The sequence below is a fragment of the Narcine bancroftii genome, chromosome 6 (genome assembly GCF_036971445.1).
Source record: "Narcine bancroftii isolate sNarBan1 chromosome 6, sNarBan1.hap1, whole genome shotgun sequence".
Classification (NCBI taxonomy): domain Eukaryota; kingdom Metazoa; phylum Chordata; class Chondrichthyes; order Torpediniformes; family Narcinidae; genus Narcine; species Narcine bancroftii.
Window position 1 is genome coordinate 88639686 of NC_091474.1, and position 22891 is coordinate 88662576.

Below are 22891 nucleotides of genomic sequence, written 5' to 3' on the forward strand. Positions count from 1 at the left end.
TTGGGAAAGGGGTGGTGAACTCTTGAAAGAAAATCTGCAAATGCGGATGCAGCTAGGGTAGTGGTTAAAGCAACGTTGTTACAGCGCCAGCGATGCCAGTTCAAATCTGGCACTGTCTGAAAGGAGTTTGTATGTTCTCTCTTGTGCCTGCGTGTGTTTCCACCAGTTTCCTCCCACCCTCCAAAATGGACAGGGGTTGCAGATCAATTTGGTATAATTGGACAGCACAGGATCATGGGCCGGAAGGGCCTGTTACCGTGCTGTATGCCTAAAAAGTTAAAGTAAAACTTTACCAGTTAATGCACTTCCAGGCAAGATGGAAAGAAGCACGACTAAATCTAGATCTGGGGAATGACATGAGGCAAGAGTAAATGTTAAGATCATAGCAAATTTAGAATATTTTTAGAAATAAAAAAATACTTCTTTGGAAGGCAACTAACTTCAAATTGCAAAGCGATTTGACCCAGGCAGATAATTAAAAAAACATTAGTACCAGTACTTAAAATAGCGAATGAACAATTGGAGCCTTTCATAGAAGTGATTGAGGTACAAATTAATCCTTACGAGGGCATCCAAATATAATTAAAGAACAGATGTTGAGATGGGAGATCAAAGGAAAGTTTGCAACAAATAATTGCAAGTGAATACAGTACAACTCCAATTATCCAAAATCCTGTTATCCAAAATTTTTTTAAAAATTGGATAAACAAGGATATCCAAAATCATTATTTATTTGAAATTTTTTTTGGAGCCAAACTGATTGGGGACCTCAGGCCCCTGGCAGCAGTAGACCTTGGGCTCTCGGACAGGAGCAGGACCCTCGGGGAGGAAGTGTCGGTGATCAGCAGTGACCAGCATTTTTTTTGTTGAGAATTAAACATTACTTTAATGCTTAAAAAGCCCTCCCTGTTGTTTATTGCTATTTAAACACTGTTACAAGTGATTTGCTTTTGCTACTGGGCTGTTTTTAAAAAAATGACCAATTCTCCAAAAAAACAGTTTATCAGAAATGGGCCCAGTCCTGACCATTTCAGATAATCGGAGTTGTACTGTTCTCTGTACCAGAGAAAGAATTTAGAGGTAAAGAGCGAATAAATTACTGGCCTATAGAAATGGAAAACCAAAATACATAACCAAATATTAAGCTTGGAAGGGAGTGGGAAGATAATCAAAAATTGGAAATAAAAATGGATAAAACAATGGGAGGGCTTGAAAAATGATTCAGGTAGTAACTAACCATAGTCTTTGAAGGAGAGAAAGACGTAGCATCCAAAATTGGAGGCACTGTTGGAGCTGCTGTCATGGCAGTGCTGTCGCAGACCTGGGGGAGTGACAAGCTTTAAGTGGCCTATTTAGGAGCCGACTATTTTATTTTCAAACCCTGCCACCGCAGGTCTGTACCCAAGATGGCGGTGCCTACACTTGGCAGTGGCCACGAGGAGTTGCAGACTCCAGGGAAACCAGCGGGGACCAGAAACTGAGAGAACACCACCTCTCGCCCACCCCCGCTGAGAACGGGAAGCAGAGAAGACAACCTTACAGGATGGTGACTATGGCTGCAGACCAGCGAAAGGCTCTTTGCCTAAGTGAGCCACATAGGCTGTGGGTGTCTTGCGGTTGGGGAACCCGCACAGGCAGCAGGCTTGTGGGAACCAGATATCGCAGCCAGAATCCAAGAGGATGTTGAAGGCAAGAAGGACTCCCAAAGGGCCTCGGGTGCTGAAGGCTTCCTGATCATCTCAGAGGTTTGGAGCTGGAGCTCGAGATGCCAATGGATCGAACAAGAGTCTGCAGCTGCAGATGTTCCTGGACCATGGGAGGCAAATCCACAGACAATAAGTGACTCAGAAGGGCCTCTCTTTCAAGGAGTGTAAGGCAACACGAATGGCAACTCTGCCTTATGGTAGGCAAAAGGCAATTTCGGGTTATATTACACATTCTGTACTATTAAACAACAATAAAGGAATCTTGAAAGGGGAGTACAGTGTAGTACCTGCAGGTTCAGTGGGAAGTTGGGCTTCCCAACCCAAGAAAGATTTGGAGCAGCAAGAGGCTAAGATTTCCACAAAGACATCTAAAGTCCTGAATAAGCACGGGGCCCAGATGAAGATCTGTGTGCGTGGATATCTCAGGAGCAAGAATGAAGAGACAATATGAACCAAATGGGATAACTTTAAAGTAGGTACAGGAACATGTGCACCAAGTTGTACACACAACCTAGCATGACAGCATCACAGAGAGAAAGCTAATTCAAGAGCACAATGGATCCTTGGCTTTGTTTATTTAAAAGGAAGCAAAAATGTCTTCACTTTTATACAATACTGGATAGATCATAGCTATTCAATCTGAGCAATGCACTTTAGAACAAATAGAAAGAGACTGTTGCAATTTCACAGAATTGTTCCAGTGAAATAATAAAAACACACAAAAATGCTAGGGGAACTCAGTCGGTCTCATAGCGCTCATAAGAGGTAAAGATATATTACCGACGTTTCAGGCCCGAGGCCTTCTTCAATGCATAAGCAAAGAACAGGAAGGTATCAGATAACACATCAGCGAAATGTCAGTAATGTATCATTACCTCCTATGGTTGCTGCGAGACTGGCTGAGTTTCCCCAGCATTTCTGTGTTTTTACTATAATCACAGCGTCTGCAGACTTTTGTGTTTCTCCCCAGTGAAATGATAGCACTAACATGGAAAGACAAGGGAAAATTTAAGGTGGTGTTTCCTTGCAGCAGAGGATTTGAAAGGTTGTTTAATTGAATGCTCAAAATCATGACTGGTTTTAATAGAACAGCAGGAAGGTCCACAAAAAAAAAGTGACCGGTAAAAAGAATGAGGGGAGAGTTGAAGGGACTTGTTTTCTTCACTCAAATTCTGTCTAATATATTGACTGTTTCCAGAATTTTCTGCTCTTACTTCTGATAACTAGCATCTGGAGTTTTTTTTTAAAAAAATCCATCACTGAAGATTTTTCCATAAACACGTGGAGATGCAACTGAAAAGCAATACCCAAATAAGCAGTGATTAGATAGCAAAACCATGGGTAGCACAGTTTGTGCCAGCGATCAGGACTGAGGTTCGAATCCCATGCTGTCTGTAAGGAGTTTGTGCATTCTCCCGATGTCTGCAGTGGTTTTCCCCGGGGGCTCTGGTTTCCTCCCACCGTTTAAAATGTACCGGGGGGTGGGAGAGGGGGATCAGTTAATTTGGTGTAAATTGGGTAGCATTGACTTTGTGGGCTGAAATGGCCTGTTACCGTGCTGTATGTCTAATTTTTTTTTAAATGACAAAGATAATGAAATAAATATTTGAAAGAAAAGTATTTCCAGGGCTGTGGAACAAATTGTAAAGCTGTATCATGGAGCCCAACAATGAATAACCTCCTTCTCCATTGTCAGATTCCAGAATTTGACCATACTGATGCAAAAGGAACAATGAGGTTTAAATTCACTTTTACTCAACTTCTGATAAAGAATTGAGGGTCATCGGCAGCTATGGCAGGCACACTTAATTACTACTGTAATTCAGACAGATCTGAAGTACTGATGCATGCCTTGGAGTTAATTATGATAATGCCACATTAACAAGGCAGAGATCTTGAGAGCTTGTATCAACTAAAATTGATTGTCTATTATCCCTTTTCACTGACTATTTAAAAACATTAAAAATCAGGAAATGTCACATTTAGCAGATCAATAGCAAAACTGTTTTCCAGTCTTCCCTCCCACAAAAAAATCTTGCTGCAGGGGTTTTTGAGAAGTGGATTCTAAAAATTTAAAATCGGACATTGTTTTTTTTTGGTTCTCAGGTGAAAAGTATGGAGTTAGATGCAGCTTGAACTTCTTTAGGAATTTTTGGTCACACATATCACCGATGGAAAATTGAATTTAAAATAATTGTGTGAATGAATGTGTAGAGAATATTTGGGTCCAGGAAGAGACTACATCTTGTGCCCATCTTAAAGGGCACACAATTTATTTCCAATGCACACTTGGACAGACACAAACAGAAAGCATTCAGGTGAACCTTACCCCCCATTCAAAAATATGAAGGGTTTCTTCATCACATGCTTACCTGGCAGAAGAGATGATGAGCTGGGAGTCCTTGTATGCTATAAGATAACCCTGGTTTTCTGGATTGTGAACTGTGACCTGATTTTAAAAAATAAATAAATAAATTTAAGGCAGCAAGTACATTTACCCAGCAGTACATTCAAACATTTGGAGAGAAGTCAAGCAAACATTTATATTGGCAAAGACTCTTTCTCTGTTCCACCTCAGTATTCCAAAACAGAATCAAGACAAACACGACTGCAAGATGCAACAAACTGTGACAGATATCAGCAGTTCGAACACTCACAATGTATATGGCATTTTGGTTGCCACTATGTAGAGAGCCGGTGAATATTTTCTTTGAAATAACATTCCCCATCAATGGTTCAAAAACAATCAATTGATGAAGCTATCATCTCCGACCCTGGACTCAAAATTTGGATTGTGGGCCCACTGGTGTTATGAAGTGGACCATTTGAAAGGACCTAATGTAAACATTTCACCCACTTTCTGGATGAGAGCTAAGAGCTACAACTGGGCACTTCACATTTGGCAAGGTGAATGAGTACCATTAATGATGCAGATAGTTGAGGGAAAACTTTTCTTTAAATGCAAGCAGTTAGCATCTTAAAGCACTGGTGGAAGAGTGGTGCATTCAAAATAGAATTGGGTAAAACATTGAAGGGAAAATTTTACAGTGCATTAGGGAGTGGGACTAAATAGATTGCAGCTACATTGAAGTGGAATGTATGGGCCAATTACCTCCTTGCACACCATACATCTTTGATTCTGTGAACTCCTTTGACCTCAAGCAGTACAAATAAAATCTGTGTAGAAATTACAGACAAGGAATGATATTCTGCAATGCTTTCTGGATATGCGGAAGAAATATTCCTCCATTCTGTCAAGCATTGTTGTGAGTTACGCTGCAAATGCAAATTAGAAACAGATAGTGAATCACAATGAAACTTACACTCTCCAATACCCGCAAACATCGCTCTGCACCCCACAACGATACGACCAGTTTGTCCTGCTCTTCATTTTCACTCAACTGCTCCACACATTCTTTTACTGGTAATGTAGAATCAGATTTACGAAGATTAGGATAAATGGGTTGTTATCTCAAAATGTCTGAAGCATAGGTCGGAAAACTGAAAATTATCAGCACCAGATAAATGGGCCAAATGAAAATTGGTCTAAATCCTCACTAAGAAGACAAAGCAAACAAGTTCTCAAATTCCTGGTTGTATGAAAATCCTCTAAATGTGCATATATATCAGAAAAATACATATAAGAAAAACCTTCAATTCTTAGGAACCCGTGTAATGTAATTCTTTTAAAAAAATCAGATCCAAAAATATAAATTTTGCTCAACTACTTAACAAGGAAACATTGGAAACCAGGACACCCTCAAATAGGGCTACTCCAATTGACCAGAACCCCTTGACAGACCCACATCAGTTCCTCATGAGCCCACAATAGGTCAGAATCATTTTTACGATTGTTATTGCTCACCTCCACTCCATAGAATTGCCACAGAATGATCTTATCCACCACACCCTCCCCTTGGAGCAGGCCAATTTGTTCACTGGTTTTAGATTCAGAAAAGACCCAGACTGACTAACCATCATCTACTGGGAGACCGGGACTGAGTTTTTCTCCACCAGGACAAAGTCTGTTCCATATTATTCATGATAGATGCTGCTGGTCATAAGGGATATGAAGCTGAATTCCTTGTTTTGGTTGGGGGAGGGGGGGAGGTTTAAGAGTTGTATGCAGCCAAGGAACTGGGAACTATTATTCAGAGATGAAGAGAAAGTAAAGTATTGGCAATAATTCACACCATCCAAAGTAGTGGAAATGATCAACCAGCATGTTGATGTGCCCACCACCAACTCGGATGCATGCACACCTACAAGGGAGAATGGCAACATTGGCCTTGAAGTGCTCCATCGTTGAGTGCACAGTATTGCAGTGGGTATAGATAGTCACTATAGCAAAATACTGGATATTCAACTACCACAGCTCAAATAGTGGGGCATATTCCAATGAACTATTTTTAATATCATACAAGAATGAAGGTCTCAATGGGAGAATAATGTCCGAAGCTATCCCACATAGCCAGCAACTGGACAAGATTTCCACCACTAAACTTACAAATAAAAATAGAAGAGATAGGAAATATCCAGTTAACTACCGATGACAGACACACAATTAATGTTTGAAGTTGATGACCTTTCAAACAGTGTCTTTCTCCACAGATATAGTCAACCTGCAAACATTTCAGCATTTTCTGCTGAGGTTTTTCATTCCCAGCACCTAAACTGGAAAAGAAAGATCTGGGCACATTTTAAATTGTGGAAAATTTAAGAAAAATCTGCTAAAGTAGTCAAAACAACTGTCAAACACTCCTCATTCTAACCTTTCGGATCAACGAGCTTCAAAACCTGGACATTAGTATGTAATAATTGCACCCACTGGCACATGATGAGAAAGGAAAACCATGTTTGCATTTTGTCTAAGTTTAAAAGTACCTTTTGATGGTACAATGTAGAGACGTGTACCTTTATCTACAATATGATCCAATCCTCCCAAGAGTCTCAATTCCTCTTTAAACCAGTCTCCTGCTCGCTTGGATGTGAGGGAAAGCAGTGTCTCCATTGCCAAATGTCCCGTCTGTCCAAAAGAAAACAGATTCAACACTAAAAGCAAGAAAAGCACAGCTTATTCCCACAAATACCTTAATTGTACCAGGTGTCACAAAATAACAATATTCTGTCAGGCAGCACCAGCAGTAGGACATCAGATATCCACAACCACATTACTGTTCGACAGCAGATAACATTGCATCTCTTCTCCCCTCTCCCAGTTTGACATGTCCTTAACCTGACCATTGAATCTATGGTACCTATGAATCTGCTCAATGCCTCCCAAGTTTGATCATCTTCCTCTCTGGCCTTCTGTGCTGTTAGTAATTAAGAAACTCTAGATTTCAAACTACTTATCCCATATGGTGCAAATCCTGATGTATTGGCCTTAGTTTTTAATGTTCAGTCTCTTTAGGATAGGTGACTGGTGATAGATCCAAAATTGTGAAAATGCCAGTGGGCCAGAATCCACAATGCCAGCCACATTTCAGTGGACCCAGAATACAAACCTGCCTGTTCCCTCCTGTCTGATGCAATTATGTAAGTTTACCTGTCAATTGCAACTGGATAATCAACAGTTTTGGATACAAAAGCTCATTGGATTAACTCAAACAATCTACTAAACAACAGCAAAACAGACAACTTCAAACAGTTGAATGGTTGTGTGAACAACTTCAACTGCCTACTTCAAATGACCTCTTACATGGTACCAGCCTCCACCATCATATCTGGCAATGCATTCAAAACACCAACTACTTTCTGTTTTTAAAAAAAAACTTACTCCTGACATCTCCCTTAACTTTCCTCCCCTCAACTTAAACAGATGTCTTTTGGTATTTGTTCCTGTGTTGTTCAGGAAGGATGACACCTGATTGATTGGTTGATGGGAGGTAATACTACAACTGTACAAGATACTGGTTAGGCTGCATTTGAAGTACTGCGTTGAGTTCTAGCGTCCTTACTTGAGGAAGGATTATAAAGGCCTTGTAGGAAGTGCAGAGGAGGTTCACTAGATTGATTCCAGAGATGAGGGGGTTAGTGTGATTATCCTCCGAATACTCCAGTAACAACTGCTTCATAACCACTGTGCCATATTAATGGGGCAAACTTTAGAATAGACATGCATGATGCTGCTTTAGCAGGACTTTGCTGCAATACTAGACTCAGAATCTCACCAAAGCTCCAATAGTAACATAACAAATGAGAGCGAGTTGGCCATCCAGCCTTTTGAGCGTCTTCTGCCACTCAATGTGTTCATGGCCGATATAATGATAGACTCATTTCCAGTTATCTGCCTTTTCCCTATATCACTCAATTTCCCTACTATACAATCTTACCTTAAGATATGTTCACTGAGGTTGTCTCCACTGGGCAGAGAATTCCAGATTCACCACCCTTTGGAAAAAGCAGTTCCTCCTCATCTCTGACCTAAATGCATTAACCTGAATCTTGAGACTATGTCCCCTAGTTCTTGCCTACCAGTGGAAAATAAAATACCTACCTCCATCTTTTCTAATCTTTTCATAATTTTATACATTCTATAAGATTCCCTTTCATTCTTTGAATTCTAGAGAGTACAGTCCCAGATAATTCAATCTGTCCTCATAAACTAACCCCCTCATCTCTGGAATCAATCTAGTGAACCTCCTCTGCACTGCCTCCAAGGCCAGTACATCCTTCCTCAAGTAAGAAGACGAACTCCACACAGTAGTCCAAATGTGGCCTCGCCAGTATCTTGTACAGTTGTAGCATACCCTCCCATCAGCCAATCAATCAGGTGTCATCTTTGTGGAACAACACAGTAGCAAATACCAAAGGACATCTGGTTAAGGTGAGGGGAGATGTCAGGATTAAGTGTTTTTTTTTTAAAAACACAAAGTAGTTGGTGTCTTGAATGCATTGCCAGGTATGATGGTGGAGGCTGGTACCAGGAGTAAGTTTGTAAGAAGTCAGAATGGGGTTCACTGCACATTGCTGGATCAGTAATGGTATAGGGCAGCATTTGGAATATGAACAATCACCTGATGGCAGAGAAACTCCAATTCCTCAGCTCTCCATTGACTAAATTATAGTTCCACTTTATGAAGTATTAATCAGCCACTGAATTAAATGCACCTCCCTTAAACTTAAAGTAAGGAGATACCAAGTAGCAATTGCTTACCGTGATATTCTCCAGATCCAGATGCCTGTTGTGAACGGTCTCACAGAGCTTGCGGATTTTCTCCTTTATCTTTTTCATTTCCTTCTCATTCAGCTGACGTGAGCATGGGTCTTGATCCAACTCCAGAAGGCGAATCATCAAGTCCAGACTGGCTCGATCCAGATCCATGTTCAGCCTGTCTCGGCTCAGGATGTACATTAGTGCCGCCGTGCAAAGAGCTAGATTCTGACAATTTAATGAAAAAAACTGTGAGGGACTCAATGAATGGCCACACAATAACAAAAGGAGGACACTGAGCACACACACACCACATTTTCATTAGGGGACATAGGCTTCTTGTGGATAACAATGAAAACAGGATATTACTAAAGCCTCTGGCAATATCACCAAGGAAACGATGATTCAGTGGTCAACCCCTGCATGGATTAGTTTGTATGTCTGCAAGTGGCAACATACAAACACTCCAGCTCCAGCCAAATCTTCACATTCCTGACCTCTGGAATTCATCCAAAGCAGCAATTATCAAAGACCTTCACCACCCAGCACAGGCTCTCTTCTCACTGCTCCAATCAGGAGAGAGAGAAAGGTGCCACAAGAAAGCATTCTCTATCCTGAACCCAGATGCCCACCCAGCCCACACTCTGATCCCTGGATCCAGTTGAAAACCTACTCATGTTCCTGATCCCATCTCCAACTACACCTCAGCTCGAGATACTTCACTATTTGCTCGCACAAGACAACGATGCAATCCACTTCCTGTTCAACAGCATTCATTGGACACCGCAGATACACACTGTATTTACCAACATTCCCAGAAATACAGAGCAATCTTTATGAGTAAAAAGATTTGTGAATATCAAGTGAGCAGATGAAGACTATGTAATTAGATATTTAGTACAGTAAAACTCGTTGTTCAGAATTCAAGCAACTGACAGCCTCAAGCAACAAGTAAAAAAAATTATGGGAAATAAATATGTAAAATATATGCATTTAAAAATTGGTGCAACTCGCCATTAGTTCGCAAATCACGCAACAAGCAATCAGAAAGTTCAGTTATCTGGCATCTTCCATGCCGAGAGGCACAGATACCAAGGGTTTTAACTGTATCAAAACACATTTCCAATTATGTAGCATTCACTTCAAATGGACAAACTTTGGGAACAGACTGACGTTCAAATCCCATGCTATCTGAAAGGAATTTGTACATCCTCCCCATGTCTGTGTGGGTTTTCTCCGGGGGCTCCAGTTTCCTCCCACCGTTCAAACCGTACCGGGGGTGTCGGTTCATAGGGTGTAAATTGGGCGGCACAGACTCACGGGCTGAAATGGCCTGTAACTGTGCTGCATGTCGAAATTCAAAAATTAAAAATTTAAAGACAGGTAGCTATAAAATGAAGGTGAAACTACATCTCAGAGTAAATTTCCAAGCAGAGGGAAAATGGTTGCAACCTCCAAATTAGAAGGCATACCGATCTGCAGAGTTGAGAACAGGAACCTGTCGAATAATACTGACATATCCAATAGAAGCAGTCATGCACTCGGATCAAAGTGAACTTTTTTAGCCGTTGGGAGCCACTGAGGAAAAGAGACATTGGGCATCCAGGTGCATAAATCGTAATCTCGCACCTAACTTGCAAAGACCCCAATTCACCCATGATTGCCATGCATGATGCTTTGCAGTGGCTCCTGGATGACAAGAGCATTTTGATCTCAAAATTCTTTCTTTTTGAATCTTACTCACCCACACTAGTCCCTTAAAATCTTCTTCAACTAGAGGTCATTGTGCTGTTTGAGTACCACTCATTGGGCCCATCAGGGATTTTAGTACGGTGCTCCCTTTTAAATCTCAACTGTTGTTTCTATTCTTAAAATTCCCCAGAAACTCTATTTAATCATGAGCTCCAACTAGTTCAGTGTTAATTTTCATGCCAATGCTTGAAGAATTTAAGAACTTAAATAAAAAAGAACCACAAAAATTGGTATCAATAGTTACTTCCTCAAGTAAGTGAATGAAACAGTTTAGGGCGTCACAGTTGGCAGAGCGGTTAGCGCAAAGCTTTTAACAGTGATAAGAATTGGGGTTTGAATAACACGCTATCTGTAAGGAGTTTGTATTCGCTCCCCGTATCTGCGTGGGTTTTTCCCAGGGGCTCCGGTTTCCTCCCATCATTTGAAACGCACTAGGGAGAAGGTTAATTGGGTGCAAGTTGGGCAGCATGGGCTTGTGGGCCAAAGCGGCCTGTTACTGTGCTGTTTGTCTAAATTTAAAATTTAAAAAGACTACCTGGTTCTTTTGTGCATCATCCAGTGTCTTGAAGACCATGGCTACCATCCCATGAGCTCTCAGGTGCATTCGGAAACTGGGCATGGCACATTTGGTAGCCAAGCTGATAATACTGAAAGGCAACGCAAACGCAAAACTTAAAAGAGAGACATTGCTCTTTAAGATTCAAGATTCAATTCACTGTCATAGCAATAAAACGGCATCGTATTACATGAAATTCCTTTTTGCCACCAGCAGAAATTGCCTAAGCGCCTCTTACATTTCTTATAGTCAGACTTGTAAGTGCATAGGCTGTAGGATTAAACTGGCACATTACAAATTAAAACAATGGTGGAAATCTGAGGCTGAAGCAGAAAACCCCGCAAGCACTCAGCCAAATAACCCCCGTGGAGAGACAAATGGAGCCCTTGACCTGAAATGCCAACTCGATCCAAATTGGAAAAGCCAGAAAACACACATTTTCAGTTCAAAGGGAAAGGTTGGAATGTTTATGATGAGGTGCTGGGGTCATCTAGGTAACAATTTCTTACAAGTGGACCATTTGAAATGGTAAACGCAAAAATTAATTGAAATGAAATAAATGTGCCTGAACATCGAAGAGCATCAAGAGGGAAAATGCAACGAACTGCAAGTGTAAAATTCAACGATGAGTCTCAGAAGGCAACAATGTGCCCAGATAGAGAATGCTTTCTTGAGCTGATACTTGGCATCATTACAGGTTAAAGATAGAGATCTTTCCAGGTTAAAGATAGAGATCTTTCTTTGGCTTGGCTTCGCGGATGAAGATTTATGGAGGGGTAAATGTCCACGTCAGCTGCAGGCTCATTTGTGGCTGACAAGTCTGATGCGGGACAGGCAGACACAGTGGCAGTGGTTACAGGGGAAAATTGGTGGGTTGGGGTTAGGTGTTGGGTTTTTCCTCCTTTGTCTTTTGTCGGTGAGGTGGGCTCTGCGGTCTTCTTCAAAGGAGGTTGCTGCCCGCCGAACTGTGAGGTGCCAAGATGCACGGTTTGAGGCGATATCAGCCCACTGGCGGTGGTCAATGTGGCAGGCACCAAGAGATTTCTTTAGGCAGTCCTTGTACCTCTTCTTTGGTGCACCTCTGACACGATGGCCAGTGGAGAGCTCGCCATATAACACGATCTTGGGGAGGCGATGGTCCTCCATTCTGGAGACGTGACCTACCCAGCGCAGTTGAATCTTCAGCAGCGTGGATTCGATGCTTGCGGACTTTGCCAGCTCGAGTACTACGATGTTGATGAAGTCATTCCAATGAATGTTGAGGATGGAGTGGAGACAGTGCTGATGGAAGCGTTCTAGGAGCCGTAGGTGATACCGGTAGAGGACCCATGATTCGAAGCCGAACAGGAGTGTGGGTATGAAAATGGCTCTGTATACGCTTATCTTTGTGAGGTTTTTCAGTTGGTTGTTTTTCCAGACTCTTTTGTGTAGTCTTCCAAAGGGGCTATTTGCCTTGGCGAGTCCTCAACATGGTTATCCAACTGCACGAAAACCAACAAGGTCGGGTCAGTTACAGCAATGTGCTCTCTGAACCCTTCTCCATTAACAATGGCATGAAGCAAGGCTGCGTTCTCGCACCAACCCTCTTTTCAATCTTCTTCAGCATGATGCTGAACCAAGCCATGAAAGACCACAACAATGAAGACGCTGTTTACATCCGGTACCGCACGGATGGCAGTCTCTTCAATCTGAGGCGGCTGCAAGCTCACACCAAGACACAAGAGCAACTTGTCCGTGAACTACTCTTTGCAGACGATGCCGCTTTAGTTGCCCATTCAGAGCCAGCTCTTCAGCGCTTGACGTCCTGTTTTGTGGAAACTGCCAAAATGTTTGGCCTGGAAGTTAACCTGAAGAAAACTGAGGTCCTCCATCAGCCAGCTCCCCACCATGACTTCCAGCCCCCCCACATCTCCATCGGACACACAAAACTCAAAACGGTCAACCAGTTTACCTATCTCGGCTGCACCATTTCATCAGATGCAAAGATAGAGATCAAAGCGTGGTAAAATGGAGAAGGAACAGATAACAGGAAACTCCCTTGCAGGGCTATTCACAGTGGTCAGCTCATTTCCAATTTAGATACCATATTGAGCAGGAAGTAGAATACAATAAATTGTGTCTAGAAATAATATTTTTGTTCTCATAATTTGCATGATAATTATGACTTTTTTGTTAAGATGTGGTCGCCTTATTTGAAACGTATGAATTTAATAATATCTTAAACTGCTCTATGTGTTTCTTTTATTTTCTTAATGCTTCCCTAATGGACTTTGCTGAGGGTGGGATAGTTGTAGTTTTCATTTTTATATTACGGACTTAGCAAAAGTTTTTGTTTTGAAAATATTAAATAAAGTTTAAAAAAACCAAATCAAATATTGGAAACTTCAGCCGCTCTCAAATTCAAGCCATCCTTAATTTTTCTTTGACCCAATTTCCTCACAGAACGACACCTCATCTCTTCTTCCCCCTTTCTGATGTTGAACAAGCCTCAAGACATGCCCTGATGTCCCTATCTTAATGAAATTTGACCCTGACAGGTTAAACTTTGTCACCCCAAACTGTCCATCTTCTGCCTCTGGAATACCTTCCCAAGTGGCCTCTGACCTTCCCTAAGACCATTCATCATCAACTGCAGGTATGACATTGTCCATCTCAATTATTTGACTGCCTTATGCTATCTGGTTGTACCAGTTTGGCTGCAGCAAGCAAGAATTTTGGTGCAGATACACATTGAACTTGTGTATGACAATAATCGTCCTCCACTCCAAACTGAGTAATCTGCTTACTAAGGCCCTAATGCTGTGGCCTAGTTGACCAACTTCCTTTGAACAATATATCATCAAACCATGACCTCCTCTTGCAATACGATACCACCAACCCACAACTTGGACAACTGCCTCCAGTCATACTGCCCTGCCCAGCGCTCCCCCCATCCCACTTGCATTCCCCCTCCCTCACTGTCCTGAACCTCTCCCCCAGTCCATTGCCCTGACACCTTCCCCCCCCAAAATAGTGCCTCCCTTCCACTCCCTCTGCCTAACCCTTACCCTGCTACCTTGTCCCCTACCGTGCCTGCCCCCCCCCACCCTCCTGGCCAGCCAGACCCCCTGTCCTGCCTAGCTCCTGTCCCCACCACCCTATGTCCCTGGCCCATCCCATTCCCCTGCCCCTCGTATGCTCCTTCATTACCCCACCCTCTTATTCCCCAGCACTACCTGCCCTCTATTTCCCCGACCCCACCCAGCCCTCTGTCTCCCTGCCCTGGCTGGTGCCCCACCACACTGTCCTACCCTGCCCATTTCTTTTCCCTTCCAAAGATCCACAATTCAGGCCATCCTGCAGTGGTCTATTACTGACTGGCATAGCATAGACCATCACACATCAACTTGCAATGATATATAATTGGATACTCTAGACTAATTGTGTTAAATTGTTGATTTAAGTAAAACACGAAAGCCTGTGACACCGTGATTGAAGTAAAAACACAATGCTGGAGAAACTCAGCAGGTCACACAGTGTACTTTACAGAACGAATATAAAGATACACAACCAACATTTCAGGCCTGAGCCCTTCATCAAAGTATCAGCTAAAATATAGACAGGTGCCTGAACAAAATGGTGGGGGGAGGGGCAGCAAGAGGAGTACAGGTCCACAGGCAGGAGATAATACATAGATCAAGGAGGGAGTGGCTCTGTGAATGGAGAGGGAAGGGGATGGAGAGCTGGAAGAAAAAATAGACAGAGATGGGGAAGAGACGGAGAACAGGGAGTAGGCTAGCAGAAACCAGAGAAGTTGATGTTAATGCTGTCAGATTGGAGAGTGGCCAGATAGAATATTGGGTAATACTCCTCAAATTTACCGGTGGCATTGATTTGGCAGAGTTATAAGGCCATGGGCAGACACGTTGGCGTGGGAGTGGGGTGAAGAATTGAAATGGTTGGCCACCGTGAGATCCCTGGCTGATGCGGGCAGAGTGAAGATACTCAGCAAAGCAATCTCCCAGTACAGATATAGTTTCTCTGATGTAGAAACGGTCACAACAGGAGCACCAGATGCAGAAGATGACTCCCGCAGATTCATAAGTGATGTTTGTTCACTTGGAAGGACTACTTGTGCCCCGAATCGTGGTGAGAAATGAGGTATGGGTGAAAGTGTCACAGAAGATGCCAAGGAGGCGATTGGTGGGACAAAATGAATGGACGAGGGAGTCATGGAGGGAGCTATCCCTGCAGAAGGGTGAGAGGGGAAAATGTGTCTGATGATGGGATCATTTTGTAGGTGGTGGAAATTGCACAAGGAGTTTGTTAAATGTTGAATGTGGAGGCTGGTGGCATGGTAGGTGATAGCAAAGGAAATCCTAATTTTTCTTGTGTCTAGGGGCAGAGGATTAAACAAGACCAACTTAAATATTTAACTTTAATTTTGTTTAAAATTTAATTAGTCTACTGTTGTAGCTTTTCTTTACAAATATCTACTTGGCTTCAGGAGGCAAGAATTTTGGTACATATGCACATAGCATAAAGCACATGACAATAACCTTATCATCACTAAACAAGAGATTGGTCTGAGTTCCACTGTGAGCTACATTTATTTTTAGTCACACCAGAGCTGGATTTGCCAGGTTCAATGTTTACTTAGTACACAATGACTAAGCAGTCATTTGCTCAGCACAGTGATATAGCAGTTCTGGCAGTTTAATATACAAACATCTCAAAGATTACTGATATGCAATCAACCACAATGGTAAATGGTTACCAGAGTCCATGCAAATCCAAACATAGTGAATTATCTGTAACAAATAGTATAGTGTGGACACTATCAAAAGTTCCCACTGCCTGTGAAGATTTGGCATAATTAAGTGGATTAAACTATGACAGCTGGTTTAAATCTACTTTGATTCAGTGCCTCTCTAACATGTCAACGGCTGATTGCAGGTTTGCTTTTCCTCACTCTGCTTCCACCGTTGAATCTGTAGACTTGGTACAAAAGTCATTTCAGCTCCTGATTGCATGCTCCAGCAAGCACACTATAAAAAGTTGCACCAACTATTACAATGCAAGACTCTATGGACTCGCGGGGAACATTAGTTCGAAGGTCAGATAGGAGAAATAATTTAACATGAACTGGAGTGTCATCCACACACCGGAGAAAAATAAGCTGCAAATTCCAATTTTGAAATGTGTTAGAGGAAGAATTCAGAAAGTACCTGTATTAATACAGCACCTTTCACATCCTTAAGAGTGTTACAAGCACTCTGACGGCAATTCAACTCAACCTATCAGTCCATCAACATCTGGGTCCCACAACAACATGATGAGGTTAATGAACATGCAATTATTAGTTGAGGAAAGAATGTCAGCCAGAGCACCCAGGAAACCTCAATTTGAGCAACAGAATTGCTTCTGATGATAGGACAGACCACCCCCCCCCCCCCCCCCCCACTCCAACTGCACTGAAGAGTCGACCTGCGGCTCAGGATACAGTGTGAGGCTTAAACTAATGATCCGACTGGTGAAAGATCTCGCCCCCTAAAATCAGAACACAAGAGTGAAGCCATTTGATAAATCAGAAAGAACAGGCTTTGGCAGAGCTGATTGATTCTTCACAACCACTGCTATTTTCCATACAATAGGTAAAGTTCATTAATTCCTTCCTCTGAATAACTCATACAATGCAAACAAAAATCTGAGGGATTTCCAAGAAAACAATGCCAAATCTGTTCTATATTACGATCAAGAACTATATAGAATGTATCAGTTGATTTTGAGGAAAACTTGAGCAAAACGATTCTGTGCACAATAACCTACCTAAGGCAGCGTGTGTTGAGAGGTTGAGAGCACTTCAATCCACTGAGTAAGTACTCGATATCATCTGTAAACTCTTGGTTTTCTCCAAATTCCACCACATCATTGAAGTGCTTCACGTGCTGGACCACAGTGTACAACTGAAATAAAATCCAGTGCAAGTCAGCATGAATGCAAGATGGAACTAACTTGGCACATTGCCTCTCAGTGCAGATACTGACATGTCTGTCCATAGCCGAATGTACCGGCAGGTTGAGGCCACAGGGAGGAACAACAACTTGTATTGTATTGTCTTGGCAGTCTGATGGCATCAACAGAAATCTTTCAATTCTGGCGATCATCACCCCACTTCTCTTTTTTCATTGGTCTCATTTATCTCCCTTCTCCAACCCTTCCTATTCCAGAATCAGAATTTATTGTCATGAACATGTCACGAAACTCATTGTTTTGTGGCAGCATCACGGTGCATTTATATAAACCACTTTACAAAATAAATAAAAAATAGTGCAAGAAAAAGTCAAAGTCAACGCCTGTGGTTCATTGTTGACAGAGGGAAAGGAGATGTTCTTGTGCCACTGAGGGCTCGTCTTCAGGCTCCTGTACCTCCTTCCTGATGATAGCAGGGTGAAAAGGGCATGACCTGGGTGGTGGAGGGTCCTTGGAGATAGAGACTGCTTTCTAAAGAAACAGCCTCTCATTTTCCTGTCACACATACCTTCCTTCATTTCCCCCCCCCGCCCTCCTCCTCTCTGAGTGTATCTTCCCCATCACCTTTTTTTCTCCCACCTGTGTTCACCTCTCACCTGCCTTCCTGTCCTAACCCTCAGGTTCTTGCGATTGCTGAAGGGTTTTTAGCCTGAAAGGTCAACTGTCTATTGCTTTCCACGGATACTGCATGACTTGCTAAGTTTCTCCAGCACTCTGTGCGTTGCTCCAGTTTTCCAGCATCTTGACACTTGTTGACCTGGGAAGATTTGTGTCATTGGCGGCTGTGGAAGTGAGGCCATTTGGTGCATTTTAGGCCGAGATGTAGAGGTTTACGAAACTAGAGCATTCCTATGGAACCTTTCATAAGCCAAAATGGCATAAAGCAAAGAAGCAGTTACCATTGGTTTCCATGGGAAAATTTTTTGAGCATTCCCAGACCCAAAAAATAACCTACCAAATAACACCTAAAACCTAAAATAACACTTAAAATTTATTAAAAGTAGGAATAATATGATAAATGCACAGTCTATAAAGTATAAATAATGTATGTACAGAGTAATTAGGGTGAGTCTTCGGAGGCTGGGTGGTGGGAGGTACAGGAGACTGAGATGTAGGAGAGAGAGGAAGAGAAGCTCGGGGTGCACGCGCAGCCTCTATCACGGCCTCTGCTTTCGTAAAAGCGAACACAGGTTTCTTCGTAAAAGTGAGCATTCTTAAAGCAGAGTACATCTGCATATCAGGGCATCAAGAGTTACGGGGAGAAAGCCGAGGAGTGGGGCTGAGTGGGAGGAAGAATCAGCTCGTGATTAGAATGGTAGAGCAGTCTTGATGGGCTGCTCCCATATCTTGTGAGATGGGATGTGGGAATGGGTTTGCCTCCTATTTTTTTTAGCCAAGCAGAAATATAATGTGTTTAATGGTATCCTTATTTATTACACGATACTATTTGGTCTATCAATAATATATTTGGTCTATCAGGCCATTCCATCCTTCTGCTTCTTATTTACCTGCATTCTGCAACTTATACTCTTTCATAAGTCATCAACTGCCCTTTGATTCTTTTTAGCCATGAGCTACATCAACTGGGACTTTTCGCCGTGGTCAATTAACCTACTGATATGCTTTTGGAATGTTAGAGGAAAACGTACACAACAAAAACATGTACAGGCATGGAGAATGTGCAAACTCCACACAGAATAGCAGAGGTCAGGAAAACCTGGGGTACAAGTGCATAGTTCCCTGAATGACAGGTAGGTAGGTGAGGAAGATGGTGTTTGGCATCATATCTATCAGGCCAGAGTACAATAGTTGTGGATGTCGTGTTACAGCTGAACAAGACGTTGCTGAGACCACACGTGAAGTAGTGTGTGCAGTGCTGACAAAGATGTTATCAAGAGTGCAAAGGATGGAGGAAAGATCGCAAGGACGTTGTTGGTGGTGGATAGCATTTAAGAAAAGACTGGATAGGTTGGGAATATTTTCCCTGACATGTGGGGTTGAACTTGGTGATATATTTCAAAATTTATTGATTTGGGTGGCATGGGCACATGAGTCGGAGGGACCTGTTATTGTGCAGTATGTCCAAATTTAAAATTTTTAATTTATATACAGTAAAACCCCGTTATCCAGAATTCAAGCAACTGAAAAAAAGAGGAAAATAAATAAAAATTTAAAATAACAAGACTAAATAAAAATTAAAATAAATGTTTTAAAATTGTAAAAGTAGATTTTCTTTCAGTAACACAAACATTTTATAAAGATGAGAGCAAATATTCAGCCAGCAGGGTGCCTTGGCTGTGCTTTGCACAGAGCAGCTGTGTGAATAAAGTTGTGTTTCAATAAAATGGCATCGCTCAGTATGATGTTGATGCCACTTGTCGTTGGCTGCCTGCTTAGTAAGACACTTGTTCCCTGCTTCATAAGATTCTTCATCGTTATTAGTATATTATTAAGTATATAATTAAGACTTTATCTGTAACTTGGGGAGGAGGGGGAATTAATTATCTATAATGTTATTATTAGTCTTTCGGGTGGCTCCATGGAGATGCAACGAAGGTTAAATGTTACTGAAAATAAAGTAAAATTCCTTTAAGGTTCATAGATTCATGCAAGTGAAGTTTGTTCAGTGCAAGTGCAGAAGAGTATTTTTGTCTTTTAAACTATTTTTTTCTTAATGCAGGTGTATTAGAGGCAGACATTGTAAGAGGAAGTCTCAAGTAACTAATCTACCATTTCCTGTAGGTGCCTGATACCAGGAGTTTTAATCTATTTAAAGATGAGGAGTACAGATAAGGTGAATGGGTCACAATCTTTTTCCTAGGGTAGGATTGTCTACTATAGGGCATAGGTTTAAGGTGAAAGGATAAAGACTTAAATAATCATTTCACACCCCCACACCCCCAAAATGCTGGTGAGTATATGGAACAAGATACCAGATCAAGCAGTAGAGGCAGGTACAAAAACATTTTAAAAGGCATTTGGACAGGTACATGGATAGGAATGGTTTAGAGCAGGGGTGGGCAACCTTTTTTCAAAAAACTCACATTCCATCTTGCCTACGGTAAGGGATTGCTTAAGGTGGCGTGTGAGTGGGAAGGGAAGGTTGAGAACCACTGCTCTAGACCCCATGGTTATTGAAATATTTTGCTTGAAAAAAATTGTCCTTGGCCCATTTCCTTTGGAGTTATGAAACCGCGTGCATAACAGTCAATTAGATATGATTAAACCAGTGGTTTTCAAACCTTGTTCTTTCCACTCACATCCCACCTTAAGCAATTCCTTACTAATCACAGAGCACATGGCATAGGTAATACTTAAGGTGGGATGTGAGTTTAAAAAAAAAGTTGCCCATGATTCAGAGGGATATGGGCGCAATTCGGGTAAATGGGACAAGTTCATGCAGGCACCTTGGTCAGCATGGATGAGTTGGGATGATGGGCCTGTTTGTGCTGTACAATGTTACAACACCAATTGTTGCACCAATGTGTTACACACCTTGCCATATATTTCAATGATTCTGGAGGAACTGTACATTTCTTCCTATGCCAAGTTATCATCAGTTATGCAATCCGTGAGGAAGAAAGAAAAACACAGGATTCAAAATGCTTGGAACAATGCTGTTAATATATTGGTGAAAAATGTAAATTGCACTGTGATCTTCTGAGCCAAGCCAACACTTTCAATTTTTAGTATTGCTAAATTAAGCAGCTTATATAAACATTCAATGGCTAAAAAGTTTCCAAAATTCTCTGCCAACATCCAAGTTTGATTGTATCATCCAAATTAATGAGAAGGAGCCCAATACCTCTTTATCCTCCTTTCTACATTTCAGTGCAGTCACAATGTCTTGGTATGGCTGGGTTGGTATGGTTACAGTTTTGATCACACGGGGAGGCGGAGGAGGGGCTTTGAAGACACCTTCATCCTTCTGCGGAGTTTCCTTTGTGGTGGCTACAACCTAAGAGCAAAATCCAGAAAATAACTAGGTTAAGAAAAAAGATGCTGACAAAATGACTATTATATTTCTTTGTTGGGTCACGTGCAAATTTTCTCATCAACTGTTGCAAGTTCTTGGGAGTACAATGGTGAATGTCTCATCATGCACAAGATGAAACAAAGAGCACAGTTAGAAAGGGGAAGTTGCTGTTTAAAAATAGAGCACAATAAACCCCTTTCTTGAATCAATATTCCTATAACCTACAGTAACTTTAATTGTCTCATGTTTCAATCTTCAGTCACTTGGTATTCAAGATGAGATAGTACATCGGATTAGACATTGGGTTTGCGGGAGGAGACAGAGAGCGGTTGTAGATAATTGCTTATCGAACTGGAGCCCTATGGTTTGGGTGCTTCAGGGATCGGATATTGTTTGTCATCTTTTTCAACGATCTGGATGATAACGTGTTAAATTGGATCAGCAAGTTTGTAGATGACACAAAGATTAGAGATGTCATGGACAACAAGGATGGCTTTCTGAGATTGCAGTGGGATCTACACCAACTGGAAAAATGGGCTGCAAAGTGACAGATGTAATTTAATGCAGATTAAGTTTCGTAGGACTAACCGAGGTAGCAGAGAAATGGTACACAGCAAAGCACTGTGGAGAGTAGTGGAGCAAAGGGATTTGAGAATACAGATACACAATTCCCGGAAAGCGTTGTTATAGGTAGATAAGGTTGAAAAGAGAGTTTTTTTGGCATACTGGCCTTCATCAAAGTATTGAGTATAGGAATTGGGATGCGATGGTGAAATTGCACAAGATAGAGGTGAGGCCAATTTCGGAGCATTGCGTGCAATTTTGGTCACCTCACTATAGAAAAGCAATCAATAAAATTGAAAAAGCACAGAGAAGATATAGTTAGGACTTTATTCTCTGGAGCATAGAAGAGTGAGGAGAAATTTAATAGTACAGTATACAAAATTATGAAAGGTATAGATAGAGTAAATGCAAGCAGGCTTTTTCCACTGAGGTTAGGTGAGACAAGAACTAGAGGACATGGGTTGAGTGAAAGGGGAAATGTTTAATAGGAACATTAAGGGGAATTTCTCGCAATGGTGAAAATGTGGAATGAGCTGCCAGCTGAAGTGCTGAATGAGGGTTCACTTTTGACATTGAAGAACATTTTAGCTAGTAACATTGATTGGAGGACTATGGATGGCTACAGACTGGGTGCAGGTCATTGGGATGAGGTGGAAAAATAGTGCGGCAGAGACGAAATGGGGCAAAGGGGCTGTTCCATCGTATGAAACATGAAGCTAATCATTCCATCCAATCTGCAATCCTATGGTCTCATTTATTTTCCTGCAGTCTATTCCCTCGCATACTCATCAATCCCTTTCACGCTCCTTCCAATTATTCAGCCACCTATAATCACAGCACCCAAATCATTTACCAACCACATGTCTTTGCAAAAAAGGAGGACTTCCTTTTTGTCACTGGGAACCAGACAGCCTCTCTGCAAGCTTCCCCGTCAATATATCTGTATCCAACAAGCTCAAGATCAAACTGTGATTACTGGAACAATGAAGCAGCAGCAATATCTGTTGTGCCATTATACTGCCCAATGTTACCCACTTACCATACATACATACACCTTAATCAGAGACAGAAAAGTCATGCTTGGCATAAAGCTCCAAGATTACAAGTAAAAATGGCATAGGTTTATATGTGGAAAATATATATATTTTTTTTAAAAAGATTATTGTTGG

General features: G+C 41.7%; 1 protein-coding gene across 3 annotated transcripts in view; it reads right to left on the bottom strand.

Annotated features, from left to right (window-relative positions):
* LOC138736324 (wings apart-like protein homolog) overlaps positions 1-22891 on the bottom strand; it is a 150319-nt gene that overhangs the window by 40416 nt on the left and 87012 nt on the right. For all 3 annotated transcript variants that reach the window (XM_069885641.1, XM_069885642.1, XM_069885643.1), the window contains 7 exons: positions 20988-21140; positions 16979-17115; positions 11150-11261; positions 8866-9090; positions 6621-6732; positions 5030-5127; positions 4079-4155 (listed from right to left, as the gene is read on the bottom strand). In XM_069885641.1, coding sequence (XP_069741742.1) covers positions 4079-4155; positions 5030-5127; positions 6621-6732; positions 8866-9090; positions 11150-11261; positions 16979-17115; positions 20988-21140 — 914 coding nt within the window. The remainder of the gene's footprint in view (positions 1-4078; positions 4156-5029; positions 5128-6620; positions 6733-8865; positions 9091-11149; positions 11262-16978; positions 17116-20987; positions 21141-22891) is intronic.